The sequence below is a fragment of the Crinia signifera genome, chromosome 12 (genome assembly GCF_055691185.1).
Source record: "Crinia signifera chromosome 12, ASM5569118v1, whole genome shotgun sequence".
NCBI classification, from domain to species: Eukaryota; Metazoa; Chordata; class Amphibia; order Anura; family Myobatrachidae; genus Crinia; species Crinia signifera.
In genome coordinates this window covers 82323728-82350032 of record NC_139228.1, presented here as the reverse complement: position 1 = coordinate 82350032, position 26305 = coordinate 82323728, and the positions used below count along the sequence as shown (strand labels likewise).

The following is a 26305-nucleotide window of genomic DNA, read 5'->3' as shown; positions in this document are numbered from 1 at the left end:
TGGGGTTCCGTGAACAGCGGTCTGCGCAGCATGACCTCTGACCAAGCCGCGCTGCGCAGAGCTGTACGCCGCAGACGGGAGCAGCCGCACAGCGTCTGAGGTCTGAGTGGGTGTTCAGACGCTGCCCGGCATTAGACTGCACAGGCGCAGATCCCTCTGACCTTGTAAACTCGTGTTACCTCCCAGAAGCCTAAGATTGTAGCTTTGCCCTCTCTAAGTCCACTGCTCTCTACATCTCCAAACGTATTTCCCTACATAATCCCCTCCCTCCATCTCTGGCTGGCCAATGACCAATGCCTCTCATGTACCCTGGTTACAGCATCTCCTGCTCAAATTCAAGATTTCACCTGTGTTGCCCCTTCACAGAAACAAGCTATCGCAATCTCTCGGGCTCTCCCTGAACCTATAGCTTCAAAACCTGCCTGTTCACCAAAATGCACCCTTCCACCCCATGTAATTGTCCCTAGGTCGCTCACCCCAACCTCCTACATCAGTCAACTCTACTTTTCCTTCACTCAGGTCCCCATCCACAGGCTGACCCGCATGGGTGCCGGAGGACTCACTGACAGGCAGGATTCCGACAGTCATTACCCCGACTGATGTGAATGACTGAAGTATTCTGTGCCAAGTGCTATGCAATAGGGGTGCGTATAAGTAACAATACATGCAGCTAGAAGACCCAAGCCTAGTGCTTACTGTATATACAATACTTACGGTTCTGTTCCTCGCTGGTCACAATTAGTGCCTGCAGCAGATGCACCCCTTCCTGCAAGACCAGAAGCTCGGCCTGGCTCTGAGGCTTCCTGCTGTCTGCGTGGCTCAAGTGACGAACTACGCGGGGAGCCAAGCCACGGATATAGGGGGCAACAACATCATGAGCGGGGTGCTGGAAAATGGACAGGATCAGACGGTAGCATTTCAACTGTTCCTGTAAAGAGAACGGGAGACAATCACGACCTTTGACAAATCAAATGACATATATAAAAACAAAAAGGGAACATTGGCTGCAGGAGTACGACGTACAGAACATCATCGAATAACTGACTTGTAGGAAATATGGATGTATGGATATATTGTGAATCTGCGGCACCTTGATGTATAAAGCAGAGTATCATTAATGGCCTGTAAAATGTATAAATGTATTTATATTTTAGCTGTGTCTTAATGTAGTATTTCAAGTAATGAAATGTATCGTGTAAGGAATCACCAGCTTCTGTGACTGTAGGATGGTAACTTTCCTGTCCTAGCAGGAGGTCATGTGTATGACCAGGCCTTTGATACCACTTTCAGACAGAAAAAAGACCCGGGAATTTCCCTGGTCCAGGTTTTTTCTGTCTGAAAGGGTCAACCCGGGTCTAAAATGCCAGGGCTTCAAACCAGGAATTTACCTGGGTTTTTCCCGGGTCTGTATTCCAAAAACCCGGGTCGCCTGCTGTCTGAAAGGAAACGACCCGGGTTTTGGGGATTATTACACATTGTTAGGCACTGATTGGCTCTCACGGTGGGGTGCTGGCTGATTGGTTGTGAGGATGGGCCTCTCTGATTGGCTGGGAGGGCATGGCAATGGGGCTGGCCTCTGAGGTCATTAGGGAGCTGAAGAAAGGATAGCATGGCCCACTGGTAGAAGCAAGAGGTGAGAGCTGCTGGCAGTGAGAGGGGAGGAGGATATCGGCAAACAGATGACTGGGACAGTCAAAGATGCCACAGTGTACTCAAACATTGCAAATATACTGACAGCCATGTGAGGTAACATGTACCTTCCAGTATATAAAAACAATAAAACTTGTTTACAACATATCCTTGTGTCATGCCATGGTTAATGCAATGCAGTGAGCAGTCACCACCCACTTTTGATGACCTCATCTCTGTGTGCCTTTAAAACTGTCCTATTCTTATGACACACAGAGTTTTGCAGGAAAAATCCGGCTTCTGTGTGAAAGGGGTCGACACAGGAAATACCCGGGTTTTTGCTCCTGTGTGAAAGGGGGTCAGCACCTTGCTGCCTAGTTCTACCCGGGTTTTTGTATCTGGGAAATACCTGGGTTTTTGGGATTTTTCTGTCTGAAAGGGGTATGATTGGGGTATGCCTTCAGTAGGTGTTCCTGGGTTTGGTGTTTATGAACACCTTCCTAACTGTCCATGCTCACTGCTACCCCTTCTGTGTCACCCCAGTCTGTCTTACCCTCCGCTTTAGAATGTAAGCTCTCACGAGCAGGGCCCTCTCTCCTTGTGTACTTTTCTTAGCATATATACATCTCTGCCACCCTGATGATTGCTTCAGTGTCCTGTCCCCTGATGTAACTATCCTTATCTATCATGTTCCTGCCCTAAATTGTCTTGCACTGTCATTCGTTATTTGTTTTCTGGTCATTTATGTATTGTTAGGCGCTGCGGAAACCTTGTGGCGCCATATAAATGAACGATAATAATAATAATAATAATATGAATGAGACAACAGTGTTCTCATTGTGAATCAGATGTGTTTTAGCCAGTTGTTCAGTTCCTTTGAAATCTAAGAAGTCCTACAGGTATGTTGTGAGGTAGTTGGTATGATATATATACACACACACACACATATATGTCCCACAGGTATGTGGTGGAACAATTCCAACTTAAGACTACAGTTTTCCGAACACTTCTGAATAATATCTATATGCTGCGATCATCACTTAAACAATAACCATCCACTTGGCTCCGACCCCTTTATCTGTGTGACCACCAGATCACTGCAGTTCTATAAGCCCCATAGCTTTGTGTGACCTTACATTGGGATCCTTGCTGTCAATGCTGCAGTGGAATCTCTGTAAACACAGACTCTGAAGTCCAGGCTCAGACAAGACCTCCGGATTAGCAGACAGCAAGAATATGGTGATAGCAGTCAGCATGCAAATCCTGTCCATCTTCTGACCTGTAACAGATACCAGGGGAGAGGTCAGCTACGGAGATCACAGGGCTGGAGGTAAATGGATGGTGTATCGGTGCCGAACCACACACCTGAGTTCTGGGACTGAAGCAGGGTGCAAGCCGAGCTGTGCAATAGACTGGTCCAGGAGGCTCTGGTTTTTTCTACTCTGGACATGGGAGACGACACAATAACCTTGAGGGCTTGTAAGGCAGAGGTTACAGTCAGGGGTAGTCGTCCTTCAGGGAGTGTCTCGGCTGTGTGCTGCAGTACACCCATTACCAAGTACAGCAGGGTTGGGAGGATAGACACACTGCCTATGAGAGAAAGTGGTTCATCAATCACACAACACCATTAGTAAGGAGGCAGCAGTACAGCAACGACTAGATTACAACACAGCAATACTGAAAACATGAATGTCTGTGCCACTCTGTATGAATGGGACACTATATAACTTGTACACTGTGGGAATCATGAACTACTGTACAACGGGCGCCGGATGACTCGCTGACAGTCAGGTTCTGATGGTCAATATACAGATGGAAAAACCCTGACTGTTCCAACTGCCCGACAGTCGGGATCTGACCAACGGGGCTATTCTCCATTGTGGGGGACTACGACCCCCATAGAGGGTAAACAGAACCTGTGATGAGCCACCGGGCTTGCAATGCAGCGAGCCCACAAGAGGAATTTGTCGACATAACAGCGGTTAAGATTCCAACCGTCGGCGAGTCATACCGAACCCCTGTTCAACAGCAATAGACTGTGTAATGTTTGGCCCTAACTGTGTGAAGTTTTCATATTCTCCCCATACTTGCGTGGGTTTCCTCCGGGTACTCCGGTTTTCTCCCTTACTTCAAAAATATACTGGTAGGTCAATTGGCTCCTAACAAAATTAACCCTAGAATGTCTGTGTGCGTGTACATGTGGTAGGGAATATAGATTGTAAGCTCCACTGGTCAGGGACTGATGTGAATGTTCAAATATTCTCTGTACAGCGCTGCGGAATATGTGTGCGCTATATAAATAACCAGTAGTAATAATAATAACAGCATCAATAATGCTTGTCCTGGGAATCCATTATACTGTAAAATATGCCACATACTATAAACAGCAAATGTCTCCAGTATTTAAGGTAATATGAAGTATTAATGAGCTGTTTCTTGTTTTATCTTTTCCAAGCCAGCAATATTGTTGCAATCATTTATATTAAATGTAAATAACTGCAAAACACTTTGCAGAGAGTAAAGTGAAAGCAAACACAGCATATAAACCAGGCGGAACAAACTAAACAGGAATCTACATAAAATATATGTGGAATTAATTGCACACCTCTTATTAGCATGAAGAACATCAGGTTTATTGAGTTTTCTGCAAAGCATTTTTTATATAAATGCAACAGTGAGTTCCGGACCATACGTCTATGCCCCCTTGCTGTGAAAGTGCAGAACAGGATTCTTCCTGCAGCTGCGGCCCCATAGGAGTGATGAAATCGCGCCCCAGGACATCATGTGAGCAGAAGTCTGAGGCACATGCACCGATATGTAAATGTCTAATAGGCATGGTGGTGTGGTGAGAACTATGGAGAACAGACAGACAGGGTCTTTGTACTACGCCTTGGAGAGAGATGACCTGGACGTAATTAAAGTATCAGCCAATCAGCTATTAACTTTTTTTTAACTGTCGTCTCTCCTCCACCCTGATCACTGCTTCCCATGCTAGAGTACAGGACTTTGCCCACGCTGCACCCCTTCAGTGGAACGCACTCCCTCACTCTATTAGACTCTCCCCGACCTTGCAAAGCTTCAAATAGGCACTGAAAACTCACCTATTCATCAAAGCGTACCCTTGCACTGCATAAACCAGCTGGTTCTCCGACCCCTTGCCTGTTTACATCCTGCTATCTAGCCACCACCACCCACTCGCACCTCTTGTAATCTGTCTGTCTCCCCTTCCTACTAGATTGTAAGCTCCTCCGAGCAGGGCCCTCTTCCCTCCTGTTGTCAAAGCCCACTTCTCTTCACATGTCACAGCTCTCCTATACTCCAACACTCAGTGAACATCTTCGTCCCCATACTCATCTCCATCATTGGCCTCAAGCCTCTAGTTGTATGTTGATTGAGTCCTCACTACTTATATTTAAGCTGTAATGTGTATTGAACTGTGGCGCTCTTTATCTGTACTCTACTTTTGTTATTTATTCTATGTTATGCCAAGTTTTGTCTCCCTGTACTGTTCCTTTGTATGGCGCTGCAAAACACTTGTGTCGCCTTATAAATAAAATTATAATAATAATAATAACTGTTAAGGCAATGGTTGAAAATGACAGTTAGGAGCCAGTTGGGTGGTACCTTATCTCTGTACACTTTATTGCTCTCCAAGGCTTAGAAAATAAACCCCTGTGTGCTTTAACTGGCACTAGCCTATGGGATATGACTGCAGCCAGTGCATTACCGGACCAGTTCCGGACCATACGTCTATGCCCCCTTGCTGTACAAGTGCAGAACAGAATTCTTCCTGCAGCTGCGGCCCCATAGGAGTGATGAAATCGCGCCCCAGGACATCATGCGAGCAGAAGTCTGAGGCACATGCACCGATATGTAAATGTCTAATAGGCATGGTGGTGTGGTGAGAACTATGGAGAACAGACAGACATCTTCTACACAAGAAAATAATTTGCTTTATCCTATATTTATGACCTAGATATCTCAACGCCTGCCCATCCTCACCTTCTGGAGAGCAGAGGGAGGGCAGATCCGCTAGAATGCCCAGGGAAGCGGAGATCAGCAGACTGGCATCATGTGACAGGGGTTGCTTGGCTACACTGCTTCCAGTAGAGTTCCCAGACAGACGAGGACTAAGCTGAGGTAACTGTCTGATGAGGATACAAAGGCACAACTCCAAAGCTGCAAGTACCAGGGAATGCCCAGGCACCAGGCCACCGGTATCGTGTCCCTCCCCAAATTCTGGCAAGGTCTCCTTTTCTTCAGCTCCATCATCAACTAGAAGAAAGGAAAATAAATACAACTGCACTGAAATAAGGGCACGTGGACTGTAGTAATGATCCCTTGATGTTCCTTATTACAATCTAATCTCATGTTTAACATTATCCTAATTGGACCACAGTATTGCTCCTCCTGTGGTTTATTGAACTCCACTTTCTTCTGCACCTCTTACCTTCCGCACTCCTCCTCCTCTCCTTTATGTGATCTTGAGCGGCGCTCAGGATCAGTCTTCCAACCTCTAAGGCCAGAAGTTGCACTTCGGAGGACTCTCTCATTAGGAGCAGTCTGTGCAGTACAGAGACCAACTCAATGGCAAGTTCCTGGTGAAAGCAGGGAGAGAACAAATGTGCTGAGTTCTATGGACAAAGAACTAGTAGGATGGTCATGTCCTGGTCTACAGGAACTGGTAGGATGGTCATGTCCTGGTCTACAGGAACTGGTAGGATGGTCATGTCCTGGTCTACAGGAACTGGTAGGATGGTCATGTCCTGGTCTACAGGAACTGGTAGGATGGTCATGTCCTGGTCTACAGGAACTGGTAGGATGGTCATGTCCTGGTCTACAGGAACTGGTAGGATGGTCATGTCCTGGTCTACAGGAACTGGTAGGATGGTCATGTCCTGGTCTACAGGAACTGGTAGGATGGTCATGTCCTGGTCTACAGGAACTGGTAGGATGGTCATGCCCTGGTCTACAGGAACTGGTAGGATGGTCATGCCCTGGTCTACAGTACATGGAGACCTTTTCCACAACAGTCTCCTATGGTTCTGCTGTGTTTATGTATGCATCATTCACTAATAACAAAGTTTACCGCTATGTGACTTACTACACAGTGTTCCTATTAGACAGACAATAATGTTTTACACAATGTATAAATACAATAAATCGGTATGCTTGTGGGAGAAGCCTTGGGTGTCAATGGAATTGTAGTAACTCGCGGCCAGCAACATCTCAGACTCGGCCTACTCTATTCCTCCTCCTCCTCTCTAGAGTTACTATCGTACAAATGCTTGGAGAACAGACATGAACAGACCAGATGGACCAGTTGGTTATTTTTTGCTGTCCGAAGACCAAATGAAAATAAGGGGATTTTGGTCCTACCTGTAAAATCCTTTTTTCTGAATCCATGGTGGACACTGGGACAGTGGGGTGTGGGTGGAGCTTCAGCTTCAGGCACCAAGTAGAATAGAGTTCTTCAAGTGCAGCCCAGGCTCCTCCTCCTCCACGCCCCTACAGGCTTCAGTTTGTTCAACAGCTTACCCGCAAGGTACAGGAAAAGGAAGAGAAACAGGAAAGAAACCAGCAACCCGAAGGAAGAACAAGTTTCAGGAAGGTGTAAGCCGACCCCCATTACTGTAGATCAGTGTGCGAGGGCGGGCGCCCAGTGTCCACCATGGATTCAGAAAAAAGGATTTTACAGGTAGGACCAAAATCCCCTTTTTTCATTCATGCCAATGGTGGTCACTGGGACAGTGGGACGTCCCAAAGCTGTCCCTTTTATGGGAGGGAACGCACCTGAGCTGCACTGATGACGCGTTGTCCAAAAGCAGAATCTGCCCTGGCGAACGTGTCAAAATGGCAAAATTTTAGAAAGGTGTGTGGAGAGGACCAAGTGGCCGCGCGACACAACTGTTCTGCAGAGGCTCCCTGATGAGCCGCCCAAGAGGCCGCTACCGAACGCGTGGAGTGGGCTCTGATAGAGGACGGAACTGGCTTATTGGAAGATACATAAGCCTGTTTTATAGTTAGCCGCAACCATCGAGCCAGTGTTTGCTTCATTGCAGGCCAGCCTCTCTTGTTTGCATCATAGAGCACGAACAGGGCCTCTGTCTTGCGTAAGGATTGAGTCCTGTTAACATAAACTTTTAAAGCTCTTGTAACATCCAACGAGCGTAACTCTGGGGAGTCCTCCAACTGGGAAAAAGCAGGAACAACGATATCCTGGTTTATGTGAAAACTGGAAATAACTTTGGGTAGGAACTCCTTTTTTGTTCTTAAGACTGCCCTGTCCGGGTGGAACACCAGATACGGGGATGCACTAGACAAGGCAGACAGGTCCGAAACTCTTCTGGCCGAAGAAATAGCCAGTAGGAACACTGTTTTCCATGTTAGCCACCTGAGCTCTGAGGATTCTAGAGGCTCAAACGGTGGTCTTTGCAGTGCTGAGAGCACCACTGTGAGGTCCCAAGGTTGGATTGGGGGTACAAAGGGAGGCTGTATGTGAAGGACGCCCTGCAAAAAGGTCTGTATAGCCATCTTCTTTGCTAACTTCCGCTGAAACAAAATAGAGAGTGCGGAAACTTGGACCTTTAAGGAGGACAATCTTAGGCCCAAATCCAGGCCCGCCTGCAAGAAGGCCAGGATCCTGGAAAGTCGAAACTCCCTAGGCGGAAGGTTCTTCTTCGCACACCAGGTGAAAAAGGCATTCCAGATTCGATAGTAGATCCGGGAAGAAGCAGGTTTCCTTGCTGCTATCATGGTTTTTATGACCGGTAATGAAAATCCCTTCCCTCTTAAAACTTCCGTTTCAAGAGCCACGCCGTCAAAGCTAGTCTGCCTAGATTCGGGTTGAAGGCATGGTCCTTGTACTAGCAAGTCCGGACGAGCTGGCAGTCTCCAAGGTGGCTGCAGAGACATCTCCCGAAGGTCTGAGTACCAGGCTCTGCGGGGCCAGTCTGGGGCCAGGAGGATTGCTGTGGTCCCTTCTTGTTTGAGGCACCTGAGGACTCTTGGTAGCAGTGCCACTGGAGGAAAAATGTAGACCAGGGAGAATGGCCATGGAGCCGACAGGGCATCCACCAGATATGCCTGTGGGTCCCTGGAGCGAGCCCCGTAGCGGGGTAACTTTTTGTTGGCGCTTGAGGCCATTAGGTCTATTTGCGGGAGTCCCCATCTGTTGACTAGTTCCTGGAACACATCCTCGTGGAGCCCCCATTCGCCTGACTGTACCTCCTGGCGGCTCAGAAAATCGGCCTCCCAGTTCTGAACCCCTGGTATGTGTACCGCTGACAAAGCTAACAGGTGATGTTCTGCCCACTGCAGAATCGATGTTACCTCCCTCATGGCTGCTAGGCTCCTGGTCCCCCCCTGGTGGTTGACGTATGCCACCGCAGTGGCATTGTCTGATTGAATCTTCACCGGTTTGGAGTGAATCAGAGGGCCTGCTGACTTGAGGGCTAGTAGGATGGCTCTTAGCTCCAGTATGTTTATTGGGAGCAGCGCCTCCTCCCTCGACCAACGGCCTTGGAAGGAATGTTCTGCCAGAACAGCTCCCCACCCTCGGAGGCTGGCGTCCGTTGTTAACATCACCCATTGAGGGATGACAAACTGGCGCCCTTTTTGAAGGTTTAGAGGACTGAGCCACCATGTGAGCGACAGACGTGTCTGCGTAGACAGAACAAAGGTCTGCGATTTCAGGCTTGGTTGGGAACGGTTCCAGTGACGCAGCATTTCCCTCTGCAGGGGCCTGGAATGGAACTGCGCAAATTCCGCCATGTCGTAACAAGAGACCATCTTGCCTAGGACTTTCATGCACAGGTGCACAGAGACCCTGTGTTGCTTCAGGAACAGTTTCAGGAGGTCTCTGAGGAGTATCCACTTGTCCTCAGGCAGGTAAACCCTGAGAGTTCTTGTGTCTATCAAGGCTCCTAGATGCACCATCCGCTGTGATGGGGTTGTTGAGGATTTTTTCCAATTTATGAGCCAGCCGTGGGACTGCAGGAGGGAAACCGTTAGCTCCAGATGCCTCTGGAATGTCTGTGCGGATTGAGCCAGTATCAAGAGGTCGTCTAGATATGGTAGTAGACGAACGCCCTGGGCCCTTAGGGCCGCCGCCATGGTGGCCATAATCTTTGTAAAGATTCGTGGCGCGGTCGACAGCCCGAAGGGGAGGGCTATGAACTGGTAGTGTTTGCTTTTGACTGCAAACCTGAGGTAGCACTGGCTGTCCGATCGAATTGGCACATGGAGGTAGGCATCCTGGATGTCCAGGGATGCCATGAAGTCCCCCGGTTCCAGGGCTTGCAGGATAGACCTGAGGGACTCCATCCTGAACTTGGGGACACAGAGATGTTTGTTCAGGCCCTTCAGATTGAGGATGGGTCGGTATGACCCGTCCGGCTTTGTCACCAGGAACAGGCTTGAGTAGAAACCTGCTCCTCGCTGAGAAAGTGGGACAGGTACTATGACCCCTGCTGCCAGCAGGGTGTGAATGGAGCTGGTCAGAGCAGCCGCTCTGTCCTTCTCCCGGGGCATGCTTGTTGTGAAAAACCGAGATGGTGGACGCCCCTGAAAGGAGAGGGAGTAACCCTGGGCCACTATGGTGTTTACCCACCTATCGGTGGTAGTGGCCTGCCAAACCCCGGCAAATGACAACAGGCGACCGCCCACCTGATGTGGTTGGTGGGCCGCCTGATCCTCATGCTGAGGGCTTGTCGGCCTGTTTTGGGGCCTGACGGCGACCCGCCCAGGACTGTTTGGTCTTGGGAGCGGATGGACGCCTTGTGGGGGCCTGCGCCCTTGATGAAGGCTGACCCCTGGGCCTCCCCTGTGGACGGAAGGTCCGAAAGGACTGAGATCTAGGCCTAGCCGGTGCCGAAGGCAGAAAAGCTGTTTTGGACGTTGCAATGGTGGCTACAATCTTGTCCAGCTCAGAGCCGAACAGAACCTCCCCTGAGAATGGAAGGGCCTCTAATGCCTTTTTGGAATCAGAATCTGCGTTCCAAGTACGCAGCCACAGTGCACGCCGGGCAGCAATTGAAGAAGCTGAAATTTTTGAGGAGAGGGCAGCTGCATCTATCGCTGCCTCTTCCAGGTATGTGGCCCCTTCCCTAATGAGGTCCACCGTTGATAACAATTCAGAGCGACGTGTACCTGAGGAAATCTGCTCCTGCAGGGAGTCAGCCCAAGTTGCAATTGCCTTTGCTACCCAGGGCTGAGGCCATAGCTGGTCTTGCTGACACGCCAGCATTGGAGAACACTGATTTTAGGCAGTGTTCAATCTTCCTATCAGTAGGATCTTTAAGAGAGGCCACTGTAGGAATGGGAAGGGTAGTAGCCTTAACTAGGCGGGCTACGTGAGCATCAACCTGTGGAGGCTCCTCCCATTTCTTACGGTCCGCCGGAGCGAACGGGAAGAAGGAAATCAGGCGTTTGGACACTAAAAACTTTTTGTTAGGGTGTTGCCACGCTTCAGATAAGACCTCATTTAAGTCTGAATTTGAGGGAAAAAGAGCCAACTCCTTCTTTTTCTTTTTAAAAAGTAGTGTGTCAGGTGCTGTGGCCTGGGTGTCCTGTATATTGAGAGACATCCTAACAGCCTTAACTAAGGAGTCTACTCTGGACTGGGTCATTCTTTCCTCCTTATCAGGTTCATCTATGTCAACATCATCTATGTCAGCATCATCGTCTGTGTCGACCCGCACCTGGTCGTCCAAGTCATTCCCAGCATCTGATTGATTAGAGGCTAAAGGAGCTTGTGCTTTGCGTTTAGGTGGAGCCCTCAATGCAGATTGCAGAGAAGCAGACACCTGGACTAAATCCTGAACAGAGGAGGATAAACCCTGTACCCAGGCCGGCTCTGATGCAGCAACAGCAGGCTGAGCTGGCAATGGCTGCGCAGCAGACTCTCTGTTTGCAGCTAACTGAGTAGCTAACTCCTTCAAGGCTGCTGAGAGAGTGGAAGCCCAACTGGGTTCCCCATGTGTTGGGACTGAGGGGCCCCCCAGGGTGTCCTGTGCAGAACAGCGTTCACACAAACCAGCTTGCTCCTGTATGGAGGAATAATTCTCCTTACAGTTAGTGCATGTATAAGCATGTATAAGCATGCAGCTTAGGTGAATCCCTAGCTGGCTTTGCTTTGGGGTTTTTCTGTGACATTTTAACACAGACAGGCCCTGTGTGCACTGGTTACAATAATACAGTGGACAGTAACACCCTCTGAAACTATAAAGGTATACAGATGGATGACAGTAGAAAAGACACTATACTCTCTGACTCTCAGCTAAATACTGAGGTACAGAGGGCTGCAGAAAAACCTGTTCCTGTAGCGTGTAGAGGAGCAGGGATTCCGGTGCACTTCTCCCACAGTGTAGTCCCGCGTAATGGCGTCTTCAGTACGCTGCTGGGGCGTGGGAAAGCTAAGCTCAGGCGGGAAAACAGCGTTATGTCGCTCTGAGCGTGGAGGCGGGGAGCTGTGGATCAAGGCCCCGCCTCCCCTGGAACCATCAGTGCCCTGCGCCATTAACCAAAATGGCGCTCCACAGTACGGCTCCCTGGTGGTCTAGTGGCCGCGCAGAGAAGACTGGGTGCCACTGCCAGGGTCACCCGGGCTGCACCCCGCCCGGTGACTCGACCGCTAGCGGTGCGCACATAAAATGGTGCGCGCGTCCCCTCACATGGAGGGCCTGCTTACCTGTGGTGGAGCGCGGCGTCCTCCGTGTCATGAGGAGAGCGGCGGGTCTGGCTATGAAAGTCAGCGCGCCGCTGCCAGCCACAGGGGAGCAGCGTAACGCTGTCTCCGTGTAAAAAAAAAAAAAAAAAAAAAAAGTGAAGATTTTAGACAGGGCACGGAGCCCTGTCCCATGGTACCTGTGCCTTGAGGCACCAAGAAACAACTGAAGCCTGTAGGGGCGTGGAGGAGGAGGAGCCTGGGCTGCACTTGAAGAACTCTATTCTACTTGGTGCCTGTAGCTGAAGCTCCACCCACACCCCACTGTCCCAGTGACCACCATTGGCATGAATGAAAAATCAGGATTTCACAATGGGCGTCCCACCTTAAACCTCTAATGTCTCCATACTCCATGCTACAAGTCTTCCTTCCTAGATGCCTTTCAGTATTAGCTGCATATGACTGTTAGTGACTTATTTTGATCCGCAGCTAAAGTTCTAGAAGTACTTCTGAATGCAGATTCCAAGTTTTATCTGAAACAGTTGACTTTGATAATTGCCCCTTTCCACTGCTGGATGTGATGTGCTTGCCTGTTCCTGCTGTACCATGGTCTCCTGCTGTTCCATGTGAGGTTTCCTGTTTGTGACGCCCAGTGCAAAGCAGCATCTTAAATATTGCATAATCAATAATGTCACACAAAGCCCACAAGCACTAGGCAATTTTGAGCTCAAAATCTCCGAATGCGTATGGACGGACGATGAGCTCCCATCATCATCATCATCATCGCTGTTCGTTTTACAGGCGGAGTGAACCACTTTCCACAGTCTCCTACTGCTGGGTGAAAAATCGCTCAGTGTGTAAGCACTGAACAATTTATCGGCCAGTGATTTTCACATCATTGTTCAGCATACACACTGGGAAAGCACCTTAATACCTTGGGCTCATATCATGGAGTTTTTCAAAATTCATATAATGACCGTTGCAGATTTTTGTTCTAGTTCTGCTGGCCGTGGATTGGTTAGGGCTCCTTTCAGCTGCTCTTTAAACACTAAGGCAGCTTACCTATATGTTGCGGTGTAATCCTTTCTACAGTTTCATTCACAAGAAAAAATTTTCACTTGCTTAGTAAAATTATTTTCTTGTCTATTTCATTAGGGAACATAAGGGTAGGACTATAGGGAAGCAGTCCATTCCGAAATCATTTGTTTAAGGGTCAATCCTCATGGTGTGCCAAAGAAATAGGCAAGAAAATGTGAAAAAAATCACTTACCTGATTGGCCCCTATTTGAGCCCATGGCCAGGCTCCTCTGAGAAGTGCCCTCATGGCCCTCAGACAGACTGTTATCCTTTCCATTGGAGCATCCACGGGGGGACAACAGAGAAATTCCACACAGATTCCTGCCACGGACACCCAGCAAACAGAAGGGGAAAAAAATCAGTTGCTACATGGTTTCGAATAAGTAGGACAATTACCATTATAATGGCTACGTTCTCACACAATTATATATTACATTCAAACTCTTTTTAGGGTAAAAACTAAATGTAAACCCTTATGCCAGCAAATTACTTGTCTAGTATGGAAGGGCTATTTTGCACTGTTGTAAATTGTATTTTGTGGCCCCCAAATCTAACTCTCTGCACATGTTACATCTGCCCCACCTGCAGTGCAGCACAATTTTGTCCATCTGCAAACATTGCAGCTGTGCTAATAGGTCTGAATTAGGCATAAAGGGAAGATGCCCAGTGTCCCCTAATGAGTGTACAGAAGACTCAGTTTAAGTACAAACATCCCATTCTGGGGACACTACATGCTATAGGGGTGTCCTTAAGCTTTCCCTTATGCCAGCAACTCAGAAGTTGATGTGTACAGCACCTTACATCAGTGGCGGTTTTTACCTATGGACTGCAGGACTGCAGGGCTGCAGCCCCCCCCCCCCCCAGGTAAAATCCGCCACTGTGTGAAGCCAGATGCAATCTGTGAGACTGCACTGGCTTCGCTGTGACTGGCAGTGATTTCTTTTAAGTCCGACCTGCCAGTCACCCAAGACTGTCCCATTGGGAGGTGTTCCCTCCCTCCAGAATGCCTCTATGGGCTACTGCGGCTGCCTCCCACAAAAACGGGTTCTGCACATGCGCAGTACCGAGCACGATATTGTGCATGCGCCGGACCCATGACTGTGAATATGCTTCTATGGACTGCTGCTGATGCAGCCCATAGAGGCTGGGGGCCAGCGCATGCGCCTGTACCGAAGAAGCTGCCACATCGGGGCCAGGACCGGGAACAGCAGTGGAGACAAGCAGGCATGGGTGGTCGAGACCAGCAGGCACCTGCGGCAGGGACCAGCAGTGACGGCTGTGGACAGGGGGGCGGCATCGCGGCCAGTGGCAGCCCCTCTCCTCCACAGAGGTTAGAGCCGCCACTGCCTTACATTCATAACGGACACCTTTGAACGCAAGACCAGGGTCAGCGCGACCATTTCACAGCTGCCTAGGGGCTGCAGAATCTGGGGCCTCACTGAGTCTGAAGTTTTGCCTAGGGTGACGAAACATTCTGCACCGTAATTGGCTTAGACCAATATTGATTTATTTCATTATCATTAGTGCAGTTCTCTGGGTGATACTTTTATTATAATTATAAATGTTTTGTATTTATAAAACTATGATAAATAATTGTTCTGTATACTGTATTGACTGATGTTAAACGTTATATATAGACACAAGATATGTTGGTACATAACAGAAAATGGTTATGATAACAGCTAGCCATAGGGGGCCGGACGGGATCCCGACTGTTAAAACACCGATCGCCGTCGGCTATTTTCACTCGTGGGGGGCCACGACCCCCATAGAGGGAGAATAGAATATGTGGCGAGCCCACAAGGGGCTTTGTTGCGCTGGCCACGCTGTCTGAGTGCGGCCAGTCGGGATAATGTCGGAAAAACATACCACACCCCTAGCCATATACATACCAAGAATTAGGTGAAACCTCTCGGAATTGAGCTCTTCTGGTGACTTGTCCAGTGGCTGTGTGCTCTGCTCCTGCCCCATGGTGTTTGGGGTGACAGGGCGGGAGAGGCGGCTGCCGGCCTCATCCTGGTCTGAAAGCAGGAAACCAGAGCTGCTGAGCCACAGAGACGTGGCGTGCAGAATGGGGGCCCAGGCGCCGAGGTAGTGTGGCCTGGCAGCGTCGCTGGTCTCGGCAGTATAAAACGCACCCCCTGGAAAGCGGCGACACAGAAGAGATTATATTGGGGAGATAGAAGACAAAAGAGCTAAAGATTGCAGCCGATCAGATCATGCAGTAAACAACCATGGCCCGGGCCAGGCTCACCCTGTGGCGGAAGCTGATGGTCGCACTCCGCAGTGAGTGTAAGCAACGCGTGATCTTGTAGAGCCGATAACCATAACTTGCTCAGAGTAGAAATGTCAGCTTGCATCATAGCAAAGAGACTGTCCCCAGAGTTCCCACAAGCCAATGCTTCAGGGGCGTTCCGCTCCACCAACGCGATGTTAATCTATTACAGATCATACTATAGATGTGAGTACATGGCAGTAATGGATGATTATATACAGTCTGATCCGATGCTGTAACATTCATAAGAACATATGAGGAGGTGTCATCTCATGACAGATGTACCTAGAAAAGAGGATCCTTCCCTTGGATTTTAAGGAAAACAGATGACCAACATTAGAAAATTGTCACGTGACCTGGCATTTGGGATTGGTAGTGCGACAGCAGCCATATCTGATGATACACCTGTACTCTACTACAGCTTATGCGTGCCACACTTGCTCATTGAGGACGAGGACAAAAGGGAAGACAGGACAAGCTCTTGGTTAACATGAAGACTCACAGCCACTTTTCTGTTACTCTACTTTCTGTTCCTTAATATGGACAGTGAGATTTTTTTCATATAAGATCCGTTTCTCCGAATCCACAGGAGCAGGCTCATTATCAAACTAAACGTACATATGTCATGGTTCCATCAGTGAGTTACATCGGCGCAGTCATATAGCAGCCACCTTACGGGTGATCGCTAACAAACATGGAATGAATCAGGCTTTCGTTTTATTACTCGTCTGTCACCTGCAAGGAGTGTTTGCATAACGCCGGACAGGCAGGAGGGCGCCCGCTAGGGTCCGCATTTATAAGGGCGTGCACACAAAAATGGTGTGTGCACCCACAGAAATGGCGGGCGTACCATTCGCCTGCTTGGGATGGGAACTGACCTCACATGACATCAGTGCCCCCTTCCCATTTCTTCGAGAACCATCCATTTTGAAGCTTTATCTATCTATAATAAATGTATGCACTGGAGAATTGACACCTGCCTAAGGATCACTGAGGATTCTCCACTGGCAAAAAAAACCCTGCTAGATACGGCATTCAAGTCATCCCAGAAATATCCTGCACTGGGACAGGACAAGACGTCTAGTCAGGCCTCTCCAATATGTCTGTAGTCAGTAGCAAATAGGCAAGAAACAAAATCTGCGATTATCAGATGTAAAATCTCTGGTAGCACGGTACCCTCTTCTGGGAGCGTGAAGTTAACAGGGGCAGGAATGGGGATAAAGCTCTCATGGGTGCTCCTACCAGCCCCTATATATTATAAAAAGCTTCTCCAGCAACCGGCAAAGATGGCACCTCCTGGGGCGCATGGGCTGCAGAGGGGAGGGGTAAACTTTATAAAGAAGTCCAGTTTGATTATGTCCCTTCTTTTTTTTTTTTTTAACAAAAGATAAATATACATTGTAAGTAAAATCTGGAGTATAAACCTGTACAAAAAATAATTCTACAGAACTGATTTCACGCAGTAACATTTTCGCTCCTGTACAAACTATCTGCAATTTAGATAACATGTGCGCTTCTCTTACCTCTGCCCAGGCCTTCAGTACAGCGAGGGTCTCCATAGTGGTAGTGCTCTCACTATATACCCCTGCAGTCTCTTTGGTCACCTGCACTTTGCTCAGAGAAGAGAGGAGGAGCTGCTGAACTCTCTGCAAGTCGGAGGGGTCCTTTACAACGTCACTAGCCAGCCACGCACTGGCCACCTGCAGGAGGGAGAAACAGGACTGTAACCCCGCCAAGTGAAATAGTTAGCTCAGGCATGTCCAAACTGTGGCCCTCCAGAAGTTGTGAAACTGCACATCCCAGCATGCCTTGCCATAGTTTTAGCATTCCCTAATAGCAAAACTGTGGCAAGGCATGATGGGACTTGTAGTTTCACAACAGCTGGAGGGCCATGGTGTGGACATGCCTGCTTTAGCTTCTTCTTCAGCAACATTACCACAGAACACAACAGAATTCTTTATCCATAATCGCAATTTATTTGTAAACTGCGCAGTGTGGGATAATCCTCCAGAACAGTGGTGTCAAACTCATGGCCCTCCAGCTGTTGTGGAACTACACATCCCAGCATGCCCTGCCACAGTTGTAGCAATCCATTATATAAAATCTGTGGCAGGGCATGCTGGGATGTGTAGTTCCACAACAGCTGGAGGGCCATGAGTTTGACACCACTGCTCTAGAAGGAAAGAGAACCTGAATCTGGATATTTCAGGCTGCCATGACACAGATGGTAGAAAGGGTCCTGCTTGTGAGAGCTTACACATTACAGCATGCCTGGCCCGCCTGTGGATCTCCAGCAGTAGTGAAACTACAAGTCCCAGCATGCCCTGCCACAGTTTTGCTATTAGGGAGGCCTAAACCTATGGCAGGGCATGCTGGGATGTGTAGTTTCCCAGCAGATGGAGAGCCGCAGGTTGGTAGAGGGTAATGTTACGGCTTGGAGGAAGTAAGCACGGAGGTACAGCTGTTACTGCACACAGGGAACATCGGATTGGAGGGGATGCGGCCAATAAGTCTACAAGGATGAGGTCAACAGTCATTAGGTTGATACATGAAATAGGTCAACATAGTAATTAGGTCGACACAAGCATTAGATCAACATGAAAAGAGATTGCCAGTGTTAGCACCTGGAAAGGGTCATTGGGTTGACCCAGATTACGTTGACATGGTTTGGGTCGACCACAGAAGGTCGACATAGCTTGGGTCGACACTTGACATAGGTCGACAGGGTTGGTAGGTAGACACAAACATTAGGTCGACAATGGCTAGGTCGACAGTCAAAAGGTCGAGTCTTTCACGTTTGTTCCCCCCGAATGTTGACATAGTCGACATGGACACCGTCAATGTGTACCGCTGCGCTCACCATGCTTCAGGCATCCACGCTCTAGTGCAGTGATGGCTAACCTTGACACTCCAGCTGTTGCTGAACTACACATCCCAGCATGCCCTGCATCAGTTTTACTATTTGGCCATGCCGGGCTTGCTGGGATGTGTAGTTCAACAACAGCTGGAGTGGCAAGGTTAGCCATCACTGCCCTAGTGGATGGTAGTGCATGAAATACCGCCTCTGTCGACACAAGTCCACAAAAAAAAAAGTGAAGAACTCATGTCGACCTAATGCTTGTGTCAACCTTCCAACCCTGTCTACCTCATGTTGACCCAATACATGTCGACCTAATGACCATATATTTTCTCTATAAAATTCCTAATTCAAGCTAAAATAATTCTAGGACATATGAACATTTCTCATGATGTTACTGTGAACAGCCTATAACTGTAATCAGGGAGGGTATCAGTCACCTGGCACGCCTTCGCAGTGACATCCGGGGGGGTGTCCGTGATGAAAGCGGGTCTTACTGCAGCGACCACCTGTTGGTACAGAGAAAGTCTATATTAAATCCAGGTAGCCCAATACATGAAGCCATGTCAGGAGAATGGACAAATACAGCAGCATATGTGGACCCAAAGTGTAGGCAATGCCCTATAGGTGTCCTAGTAAAAACTACAGGATTATCAGACATTGGGGCAGATGTATTAAGCCTTAAGAAGAGAAAAATTCAAGGGTGATAAAGAGAGATAAACGTCCAGCTAATCACCTGCTAACTGCCATGTTACAGGCTGTGTTTGAAAAAAGTAAGCAAGGAGCTGATTGGCTGGATGTTTATCTCTCTTTATCAACCTTGCAATTATCTCTTGTTAAGGCTTAATACATCTGCCCCAATATCATCTGGCAACACCGGTATGCGGCCAAACTAGTGATCCTGTCACTCAAACACGGGGCTCAAACACACAAAGCGATGTTGCCTGGCCTACACGCTAAGTGATGTAAGCTAGGGTAAATCGCCTTGGAGCTTCCCGGCGGCTAGATCGCCCATACACACGGAGCGATGTATGTACGGGAGATCTGTGCCAGCCAGTGTTCTCTGGTTAGAACGCTGGCATTTCACTTGATCTTGACTACACGTTGTCAAGATCTGAGCCGGCGATGGTGAAGCACGGTACTGTGCAATGACATCGCTATGGGACATACACATGGAGCGCAGAGAAAAGCGGGCTATTATCGCCCCTTGTGTATGTCCCTTAAGCAAGCGGAAGGAAGGACCAGCTTTAGACACAGAGCATTCTAGCATCCTTATAATTCTGTAAATGTGACCGATCATCATCCTATGCAGCCTTACCCCAAACCTCCCCACCTAAAGGTCCCCATACACTTGTGCGACTTCTCCAAGGGTAGAAGTCGCACGTGATCCACCTTGAACCGCAGGATTGCATGCTCTCCTTTTGTATGTAATACAGTAGATCGCATCCCAGCAAGTGCTGCCGGTAGATGACCGAACCGACAGATCCTACATGCAGCACTTGCGATCTAGGGGCTCTGCTCAAATGTGCATCGGATCTAAAACATATGTGATTTGCCAGTTTTAACCCGATGCATCGGAAACAGGTCAAATCGGGCAAAATCACCCTTCTTAGTGCCTAAACCTAACCGCCCCACAGCCTAACCCTATGTCTCACGCCAGTGCCTAAACCTAACTGCCCCACCGCCTAATCCCAAATCTCCATTCTAAGTGCCTAAACCTAACTGCCCCGCCCCACAGCCTAACCCTATGTCCCACGCCAGTGCCTAAACCTAACTGCCCCACCCCACAGCCTAACCCTATGTCCCACGCCAGTGCCTAAACCTAACCACCCCACAGCCTAACCCTATGTCCCACGCCAGTGCCTAAACCTAACCGCCCCACCCCACAGCCTAACCCTATGTCCCACGCCAGTGCCTAAACCTAACCGCCCCACAGCCTAACCCTATGTCCCACGCCAGTGCCTAAACCTAACCGCCCCACAGCCTAACCCTATGTCCCACGCCAGTGCCTAAACACATACCTAGAGCTACCTCTTCCGACATACTTACATTTGGGATGGCTAACCTCACATACGGGTATTTTATTCTGCTACTGCTCATATACATTTAGGGTGCCCCCTATTGCCCAAGTTGCTCCGGGAACTCACGTTGGCTTGGTACTGCTCTAGAATAAGATGTCCGGGAAATTCCGGTTCAGGCACAGAGGAGAACCGTTGTATGACCACGAGCAGGGCCTGGAGCCCAACCAGACGCAGCTGTTCACTGTGATCGGTGGCAGCCATGAAGGACATGCGGATCAGGTCTTGTAGATGCAGCACCAGGAAATCCCCTGCGGAAGGAGACGCTTCTTATAACCAGAGCTAACGTACTGCACATTCCAGCCAGCTTGGGAACATGGCGGACACATTACGTACCCGGTTCCGGTAAATAATACGTTTTCAGTCTATAATCACCATTTACGGTTAGAATGACACTGTGAATATCCAATAGACCAGGGATGCGGAACCTTTGGCTCCCAGCTGTTGTTGAACTACACATCCCAGCATGCCCCAAAACCAAAGCAAGGCTGTAGCAGGGCATGCTGGGATGTGTAGTTCAACAACAGCTGGGAGCCAAAGGTTCCCCTTTGCTGCACTAGATGACCGGTGGGAATAAAAGTTTTATTTCGGAAGGGGAGAGTTAGGGAATGCACCCACATTCTACCGACGGTTGCTCAGCTGGGAGGCATTCACCTGTTCCCTAGGCTGCAAACATGTCTGAATCAGGCCCCTAGCACTAGAATCAGTGGCCTTCATAGTATAATATAACATAGAACATCCATCATCCGGGAATATGTATGAAATCCCTTAGAAAACAGCTGCGGATTCTTTAACAAGAACACTACAGTACATTCGGGAATAGATTTGTATCACCCTCAATCAGCGACTCACTATCGGGCTCCTTGTTCTTCATCTCCTGGGCCTGCGCCATGTTGAAGTGCGCACCTCCCGCTTCCTCACACTGAGACACCAGCAGACACACGCACTCCATGGAAAACACTCTGGTGTGCCAGCGAGGGCTAATAGAGAGGGCCGAGGCCTCCTCCTTCTGAGACGTGAGTACGGAGTCCGAGCAGGACCGCTCACACTCATCCTCCTGAGTGGTATCCACTGAGGCCATCGCTGCAAAATCTATGGGAGCAAAAAAAAAAAAAAACGGCTCCGGTAAATAAAGCGAAGAACTACGAGCCACAGAGCGACGCCACCTCTTACTACCGCGTGCAAAGGACAGAACGTGGCGCTTTAGGTGCTGGCTTCCGTGGACAGAGGACTCTCGCCTACCTGCAGAAGCAGAGAGGATGTCCTTATGCAGCCGCAGCCAGAAGGACAGCCGCCTCAGGCCGGTGCAGCTCTGCATGTGCAGCAGCGTTTCTTTCACATCTTGCAGCAGCTGCCGGTCGCTCTCCCTGTCCAGAAGGCTCAGCAGGACTCCTTCCAAGCCAAGCTCCCGCATATTCATATCTGCCACAATGAGACACAGGCAACTTATAACACAGCAACAATGGGCACAGAACAGGGCAGAGAATGGCACGTATTCTCACATTCATCCTGCCAACGGCACCGAATCAGGTGCTACGCTACCCTTAAGGGGCCTGCACACAGCGTTTCTGGGTCATTTTCTAATCGATCTGACTTGATTTGACTAGATCGCTTAGAAAACTACCTAGAATCGCTACGCGAGTAAGGGCCATAGCGATAGGTGGATCTGCGCGTCACTTTTGCCCATCTACATTTATACTCATACACTGTTCTGGCATATATAGGTTGGTGGGCGTTACACATTCTACGAATCACGGTATGAACCCAAACTGCTAATGTGGCACACTCACCCAACTTCAAGTCCTCTTGCCCATCTTTGGCTATAGTCATAGCATGCTCGGACACCTCCGCTGCTTCCCGTTGTGCAAGCTGCCGCAGACACGCCAACACTGCCCGGCGTAAGATCAGGTGAGGGCTGCTCAGGTGAACCTGGGTGACAGCGACAAGTACCCCACAGGGACGTCATTTGGTAGGATGTGTGACTGGCAAATCAACTAAGCTCATACTCACTAAGCATTAATAGAACACTTCACACTTTATAGAAAACATCACACACTGGTGGACTTTAAGCTGAAAGTAGCGCACTTTTGGTGTCTTCAGCTACTTTCAGCTGTATATTACCCAGTGTGTATGCCCCGGCAATGAGCATTGATCCGCGCTCCTGCGTCATCGCCAGCCATCGGCCTGTTTTACCAGCCGGGTGAACCACATTCCTTAGTCTGATGCTACGTAAATGTGTCACCCCTGTGAAAAGCGCTGTATGTACTGAGCTATTTACCGCCCAGTGATTTTCACATCATTGCCCCTCGTACACGCAAAACCGCCCAGTGAGTATGAGGCTTTAGGAACTATAACTGAATCTTAAAGAAAAAACAGCACATTGTATTATTCACACATAAACTACTCACTGTCTTTATGTGGCGTGACGGTGGAACAGAACAGTTATATTTAGAAGCAGTCTGTGTGTGTTCTAGATGTGGCCAATGCAGATGCCAGGACAAGTATAATCATTTCTGATGTACGTCACACAAGCCCAGGTATTCCCAGATTTCAGTGACTTTCTATTCAACTATAAATGTGTATAAAACAGAATGATACAGCTAATTCCAGTAACACACACACACACACACACACACACACACACACACACACACAGTGACACGTGAAGGCTGCACTGTGTTTTCTGGTTTGATTCCTTTATCTGTAGACATAAAGCAGCATATGGGAGGATACAGAGGAACCTTTCTAACTGCCTGGTACCTGTCAGCCTGCGCTGCGGCTGGACTGTGAGACAGGACCCACCGGCGAGCGCTGATCAGCTAAATCTCTGACACAGCATAGCTGTGGCCCTGCCACTTCAATGTGGGCTCCAGTCCCTGCAGACTGGCGGCTAATGACGGCTGTTTTATTGTGTGAAGTAGCAACAATAAAACTTATAAGACCAAAAGATAGGGTGTTTAGGGTGTATTTAGGGCGGACACACCTGGTATCGGTGGGATCTGGTCCCAAAATTGCCATGATTTGAATCCTGGGATTGGCGTTTCCAATCCTGGGATTTCAGGATTAGACTAATGTGTAATGCCGGGCAGCGTCTGAGCACTTGCTCAGACACTGCCCCGCTGCTCCGTCCCAGCTGCGCCCCCGCGATCTACACCCAGTTGTACTGACGATTTGTGGACCCTCTCACCATTCCCGGACGCTTTGCCAGTCCCACCCACGCAAGTTAATGTGCGAGGTGGCCGGTTTGAGGGAGACTTTTATTTTCTATTAAAGAGACCAATCCAGGGAGCCCGGGAATCCTAGGATTGAGCATTTTTCAATTCTGAATCCAGGGATTGAAAAAAAAAATGCCTGGAGATTGGCATCCCTGGGTATATTGTTCAGTCGTTCACAAGATTGTAGCGTGCGTCCACTCAATTTAGACTAGTTCTGGGCACAAGGAAATATTGAGTTGGAACGATTGGCGGTCACTCCAGTGTATACCGAGAATGAGAGCTGGGATCTGGACTGGAGGTCGTGTGCTGGAACACGGTGGGGCAGGAATAAGTAAGGGGCTTACACAAAGTGAACGGAGGATGCTTTTAATTACTGATCCACATAATCGCACATTTCTGTAAGCTCCTGTGATATCTACATAAAATTTACCATTGAGGAGACCTAAAGACAAGCCGGAGAACAGCTGATTAAAAATCCACACCAACAGGGCCACAATGATATCATATACGCAGTACAATATAACTATACAGTAATCAAGTATATTAAAAACAGCTACATCAGAATGAAATAAAAACAAGCGACCAACAAAATAACAAGCAACAGGTGGTATTAACAAACCAGCGTATCACATGCACAAACGCAAGAGATAAAGCCGCATGGTCCAGAACCACACTCTCCAATGCATTCATATTATGATGATACTTTTTTGTAAGGCGCCACAAGGGTTCCACAGCGCCCAATTACAGAGCACATAACAAATATATAAAACAAGATAGGTGGTTCTATTCATGGTGAGCTGAAGCAAAAGGGAGAAGCTGGCATAGTGGGCATTACATAGGTTATTTGTGGCCAAGCGCAAAAAACACTCACACTGTGAAAGTGGGAGAAGACAAGAGAGACGCTCACACAAGTGACTGTCCAAGAAACACAATGTTCTACAATGCCCCCACCAGGAGGATAAATGATTTCAATTGAGTTATTCTTACTACACCTTCCTTTAAAAACATTGTAATGTGAATCATTTATCTTCTTGACAAAGGCGTATTATTGGAAATTGCCATGCTTTTAAACTGTAGACATATCAGTCATGGTGGCCTGCCACTGCCATACAATGGTCAAACAATGCTCTGGAGGTTGGGATCATGCATACAGAAGGAAAACGTAGAGGGATGCGAGAAGGAACAGCGCAAACAATGGGGAAGGAGGTGACGTACCAACATGGAATTATCCAGCAAGACCTCCTGCAGGAGATAAAATAACACACGAGTGAGGGGGAGGCTTCTCGAGTCCGGTTCTTGGTTTGACTACATCTCTGTATTAGCCTGTAAATATTTTATATAACCTGCACACGATTCCATTCCCAGATACGGGATTATACCCACGTTGTAGAACAGCAAGGGATGTGTTTGGGTCTATGTATGTTATGCCCTTGGTTGTGTACCAGGCAACTCGTGTTTAGTCTACAGTTACATAATATAAATCCTATGGGGACACTGGACGATGGAAGAGTCTCCTATAAGTCTTTGGCACTTTCAATGGGTCATTAGGTCGAAAGTGTCCAGGTCAACGGACAAAAGGTTGACATAAAAAAAGGGTTGAGTTGAAAAGGTTGACCGGAGTTTTTCCCTTTTTGTGTCTATGTCGACATCATACATACATACATACATACGTATACACCAAATAAGTGTACTGCGCCCCCTCGAGATGCTTCTGGCACACTTTTAATCTCCATCTATGTCCACTGGGACGGTAAAGTAAAAAAAACAAAAAACATTTTCTTTGTGTCGATCTAGACACTGTCGACCCAATGACCGTATACTCTTTAAATGTGAGCTCTTGGCTCTATATCACCCTCCCGTGGATCAGGCAGATTAGGATTCTGCAGCAGCCTTACATGTTTCTGCATTATACTTTGCCGCTAGCGACTGACCGGGGCGGAGAACTCAGAACTCGATTGTGGAAAGGAACCATCTCAATATAAATGAGGTGTACCATCGCTTGACCAAAAAAAGCTCCTCTTGTGGTGTAGAGCCCAAGCAGAAGCCATTAACTGCTCAATTGTGATGACAGACTTTGGAGAAGGGGGGCTGTCATCTTTCTCAGTCAGTTTTGGGGTACCAGGAGGTGGAAAGCTACCAATAACTGTTTTATGAAATGCTAATAAACAACAATAGATAACCGCTGTATTTCAAGATGACCATTAGTTGTGGGAGTATTTCAAACATATTCAGAGTCCGACCACCTCAATGAAGGAAGCTAGAAGCATCATGCTCTGGGTAAAAGTAATCCAAAGACTAGTGCAGTTCAACCTGGCTCACTGTGCAGTGTGAAAGGGTAACCCGGGTCATTGTGAGTATCTCCAAGAGCCAGCTCAGGACCCATCGGCGGTGACCAACTTGGCAATAAACAGGACTGGGTTGCCAGACTGAAATTAAATCACTATAGGATAAACCACTCAATAGGTCCAACTGCTTTGTGCCACCCAAACTTCTGCTTTAGCCTGCAAA

At 48.4% G+C, this 26305-nt stretch overlaps 1 protein-coding gene across 2 annotated transcripts in view; it reads right to left on the bottom strand.

Annotated features, from left to right (window-relative positions):
- HEATR5A (HEAT repeat containing 5A) overlaps positions 1 to 26305 on the bottom strand; it is an 82210-nt gene that overhangs the window by 4954 nt on the left and 50951 nt on the right. Inside the window, exons 21-35 of one of the 2 annotated variants that reach the window (XM_083166448.1) lie at positions 25013 to 25039; positions 22373 to 22511; positions 21825 to 22004; positions 21435 to 21674; positions 20652 to 20833; positions 18945 to 19013; positions 17171 to 17347; positions 15627 to 15810; positions 15265 to 15513; positions 13566 to 13693; positions 6080 to 6227; positions 5632 to 5904; positions 2995 to 3219; positions 2766 to 2908; positions 715 to 928 (exon numbers count right to left, since the gene is read on the bottom strand). In XM_083166448.1, coding sequence (XP_083022574.1) covers positions 715 to 928; positions 2766 to 2908; positions 2995 to 3219; positions 5632 to 5904; positions 6080 to 6227; positions 13566 to 13693; positions 15265 to 15513; positions 15627 to 15810; positions 17171 to 17347; positions 18945 to 19013; positions 20652 to 20833; positions 21435 to 21674; positions 21825 to 22004; positions 22373 to 22511; positions 25013 to 25039 — 2578 coding nt within the window. The remainder of the gene's footprint in view (positions 1 to 714; positions 929 to 2765; positions 2909 to 2994; positions 3220 to 5631; positions 5905 to 6079; positions 6228 to 13565; positions 13694 to 15264; positions 15514 to 15626; positions 15811 to 17170; positions 17348 to 18944; positions 19014 to 20651; positions 20834 to 21434; positions 21675 to 21824; positions 22005 to 22372; positions 22512 to 25012; positions 25040 to 26305) is intronic. The other variant, XM_083166449.1, reaches the window with a different exon arrangement.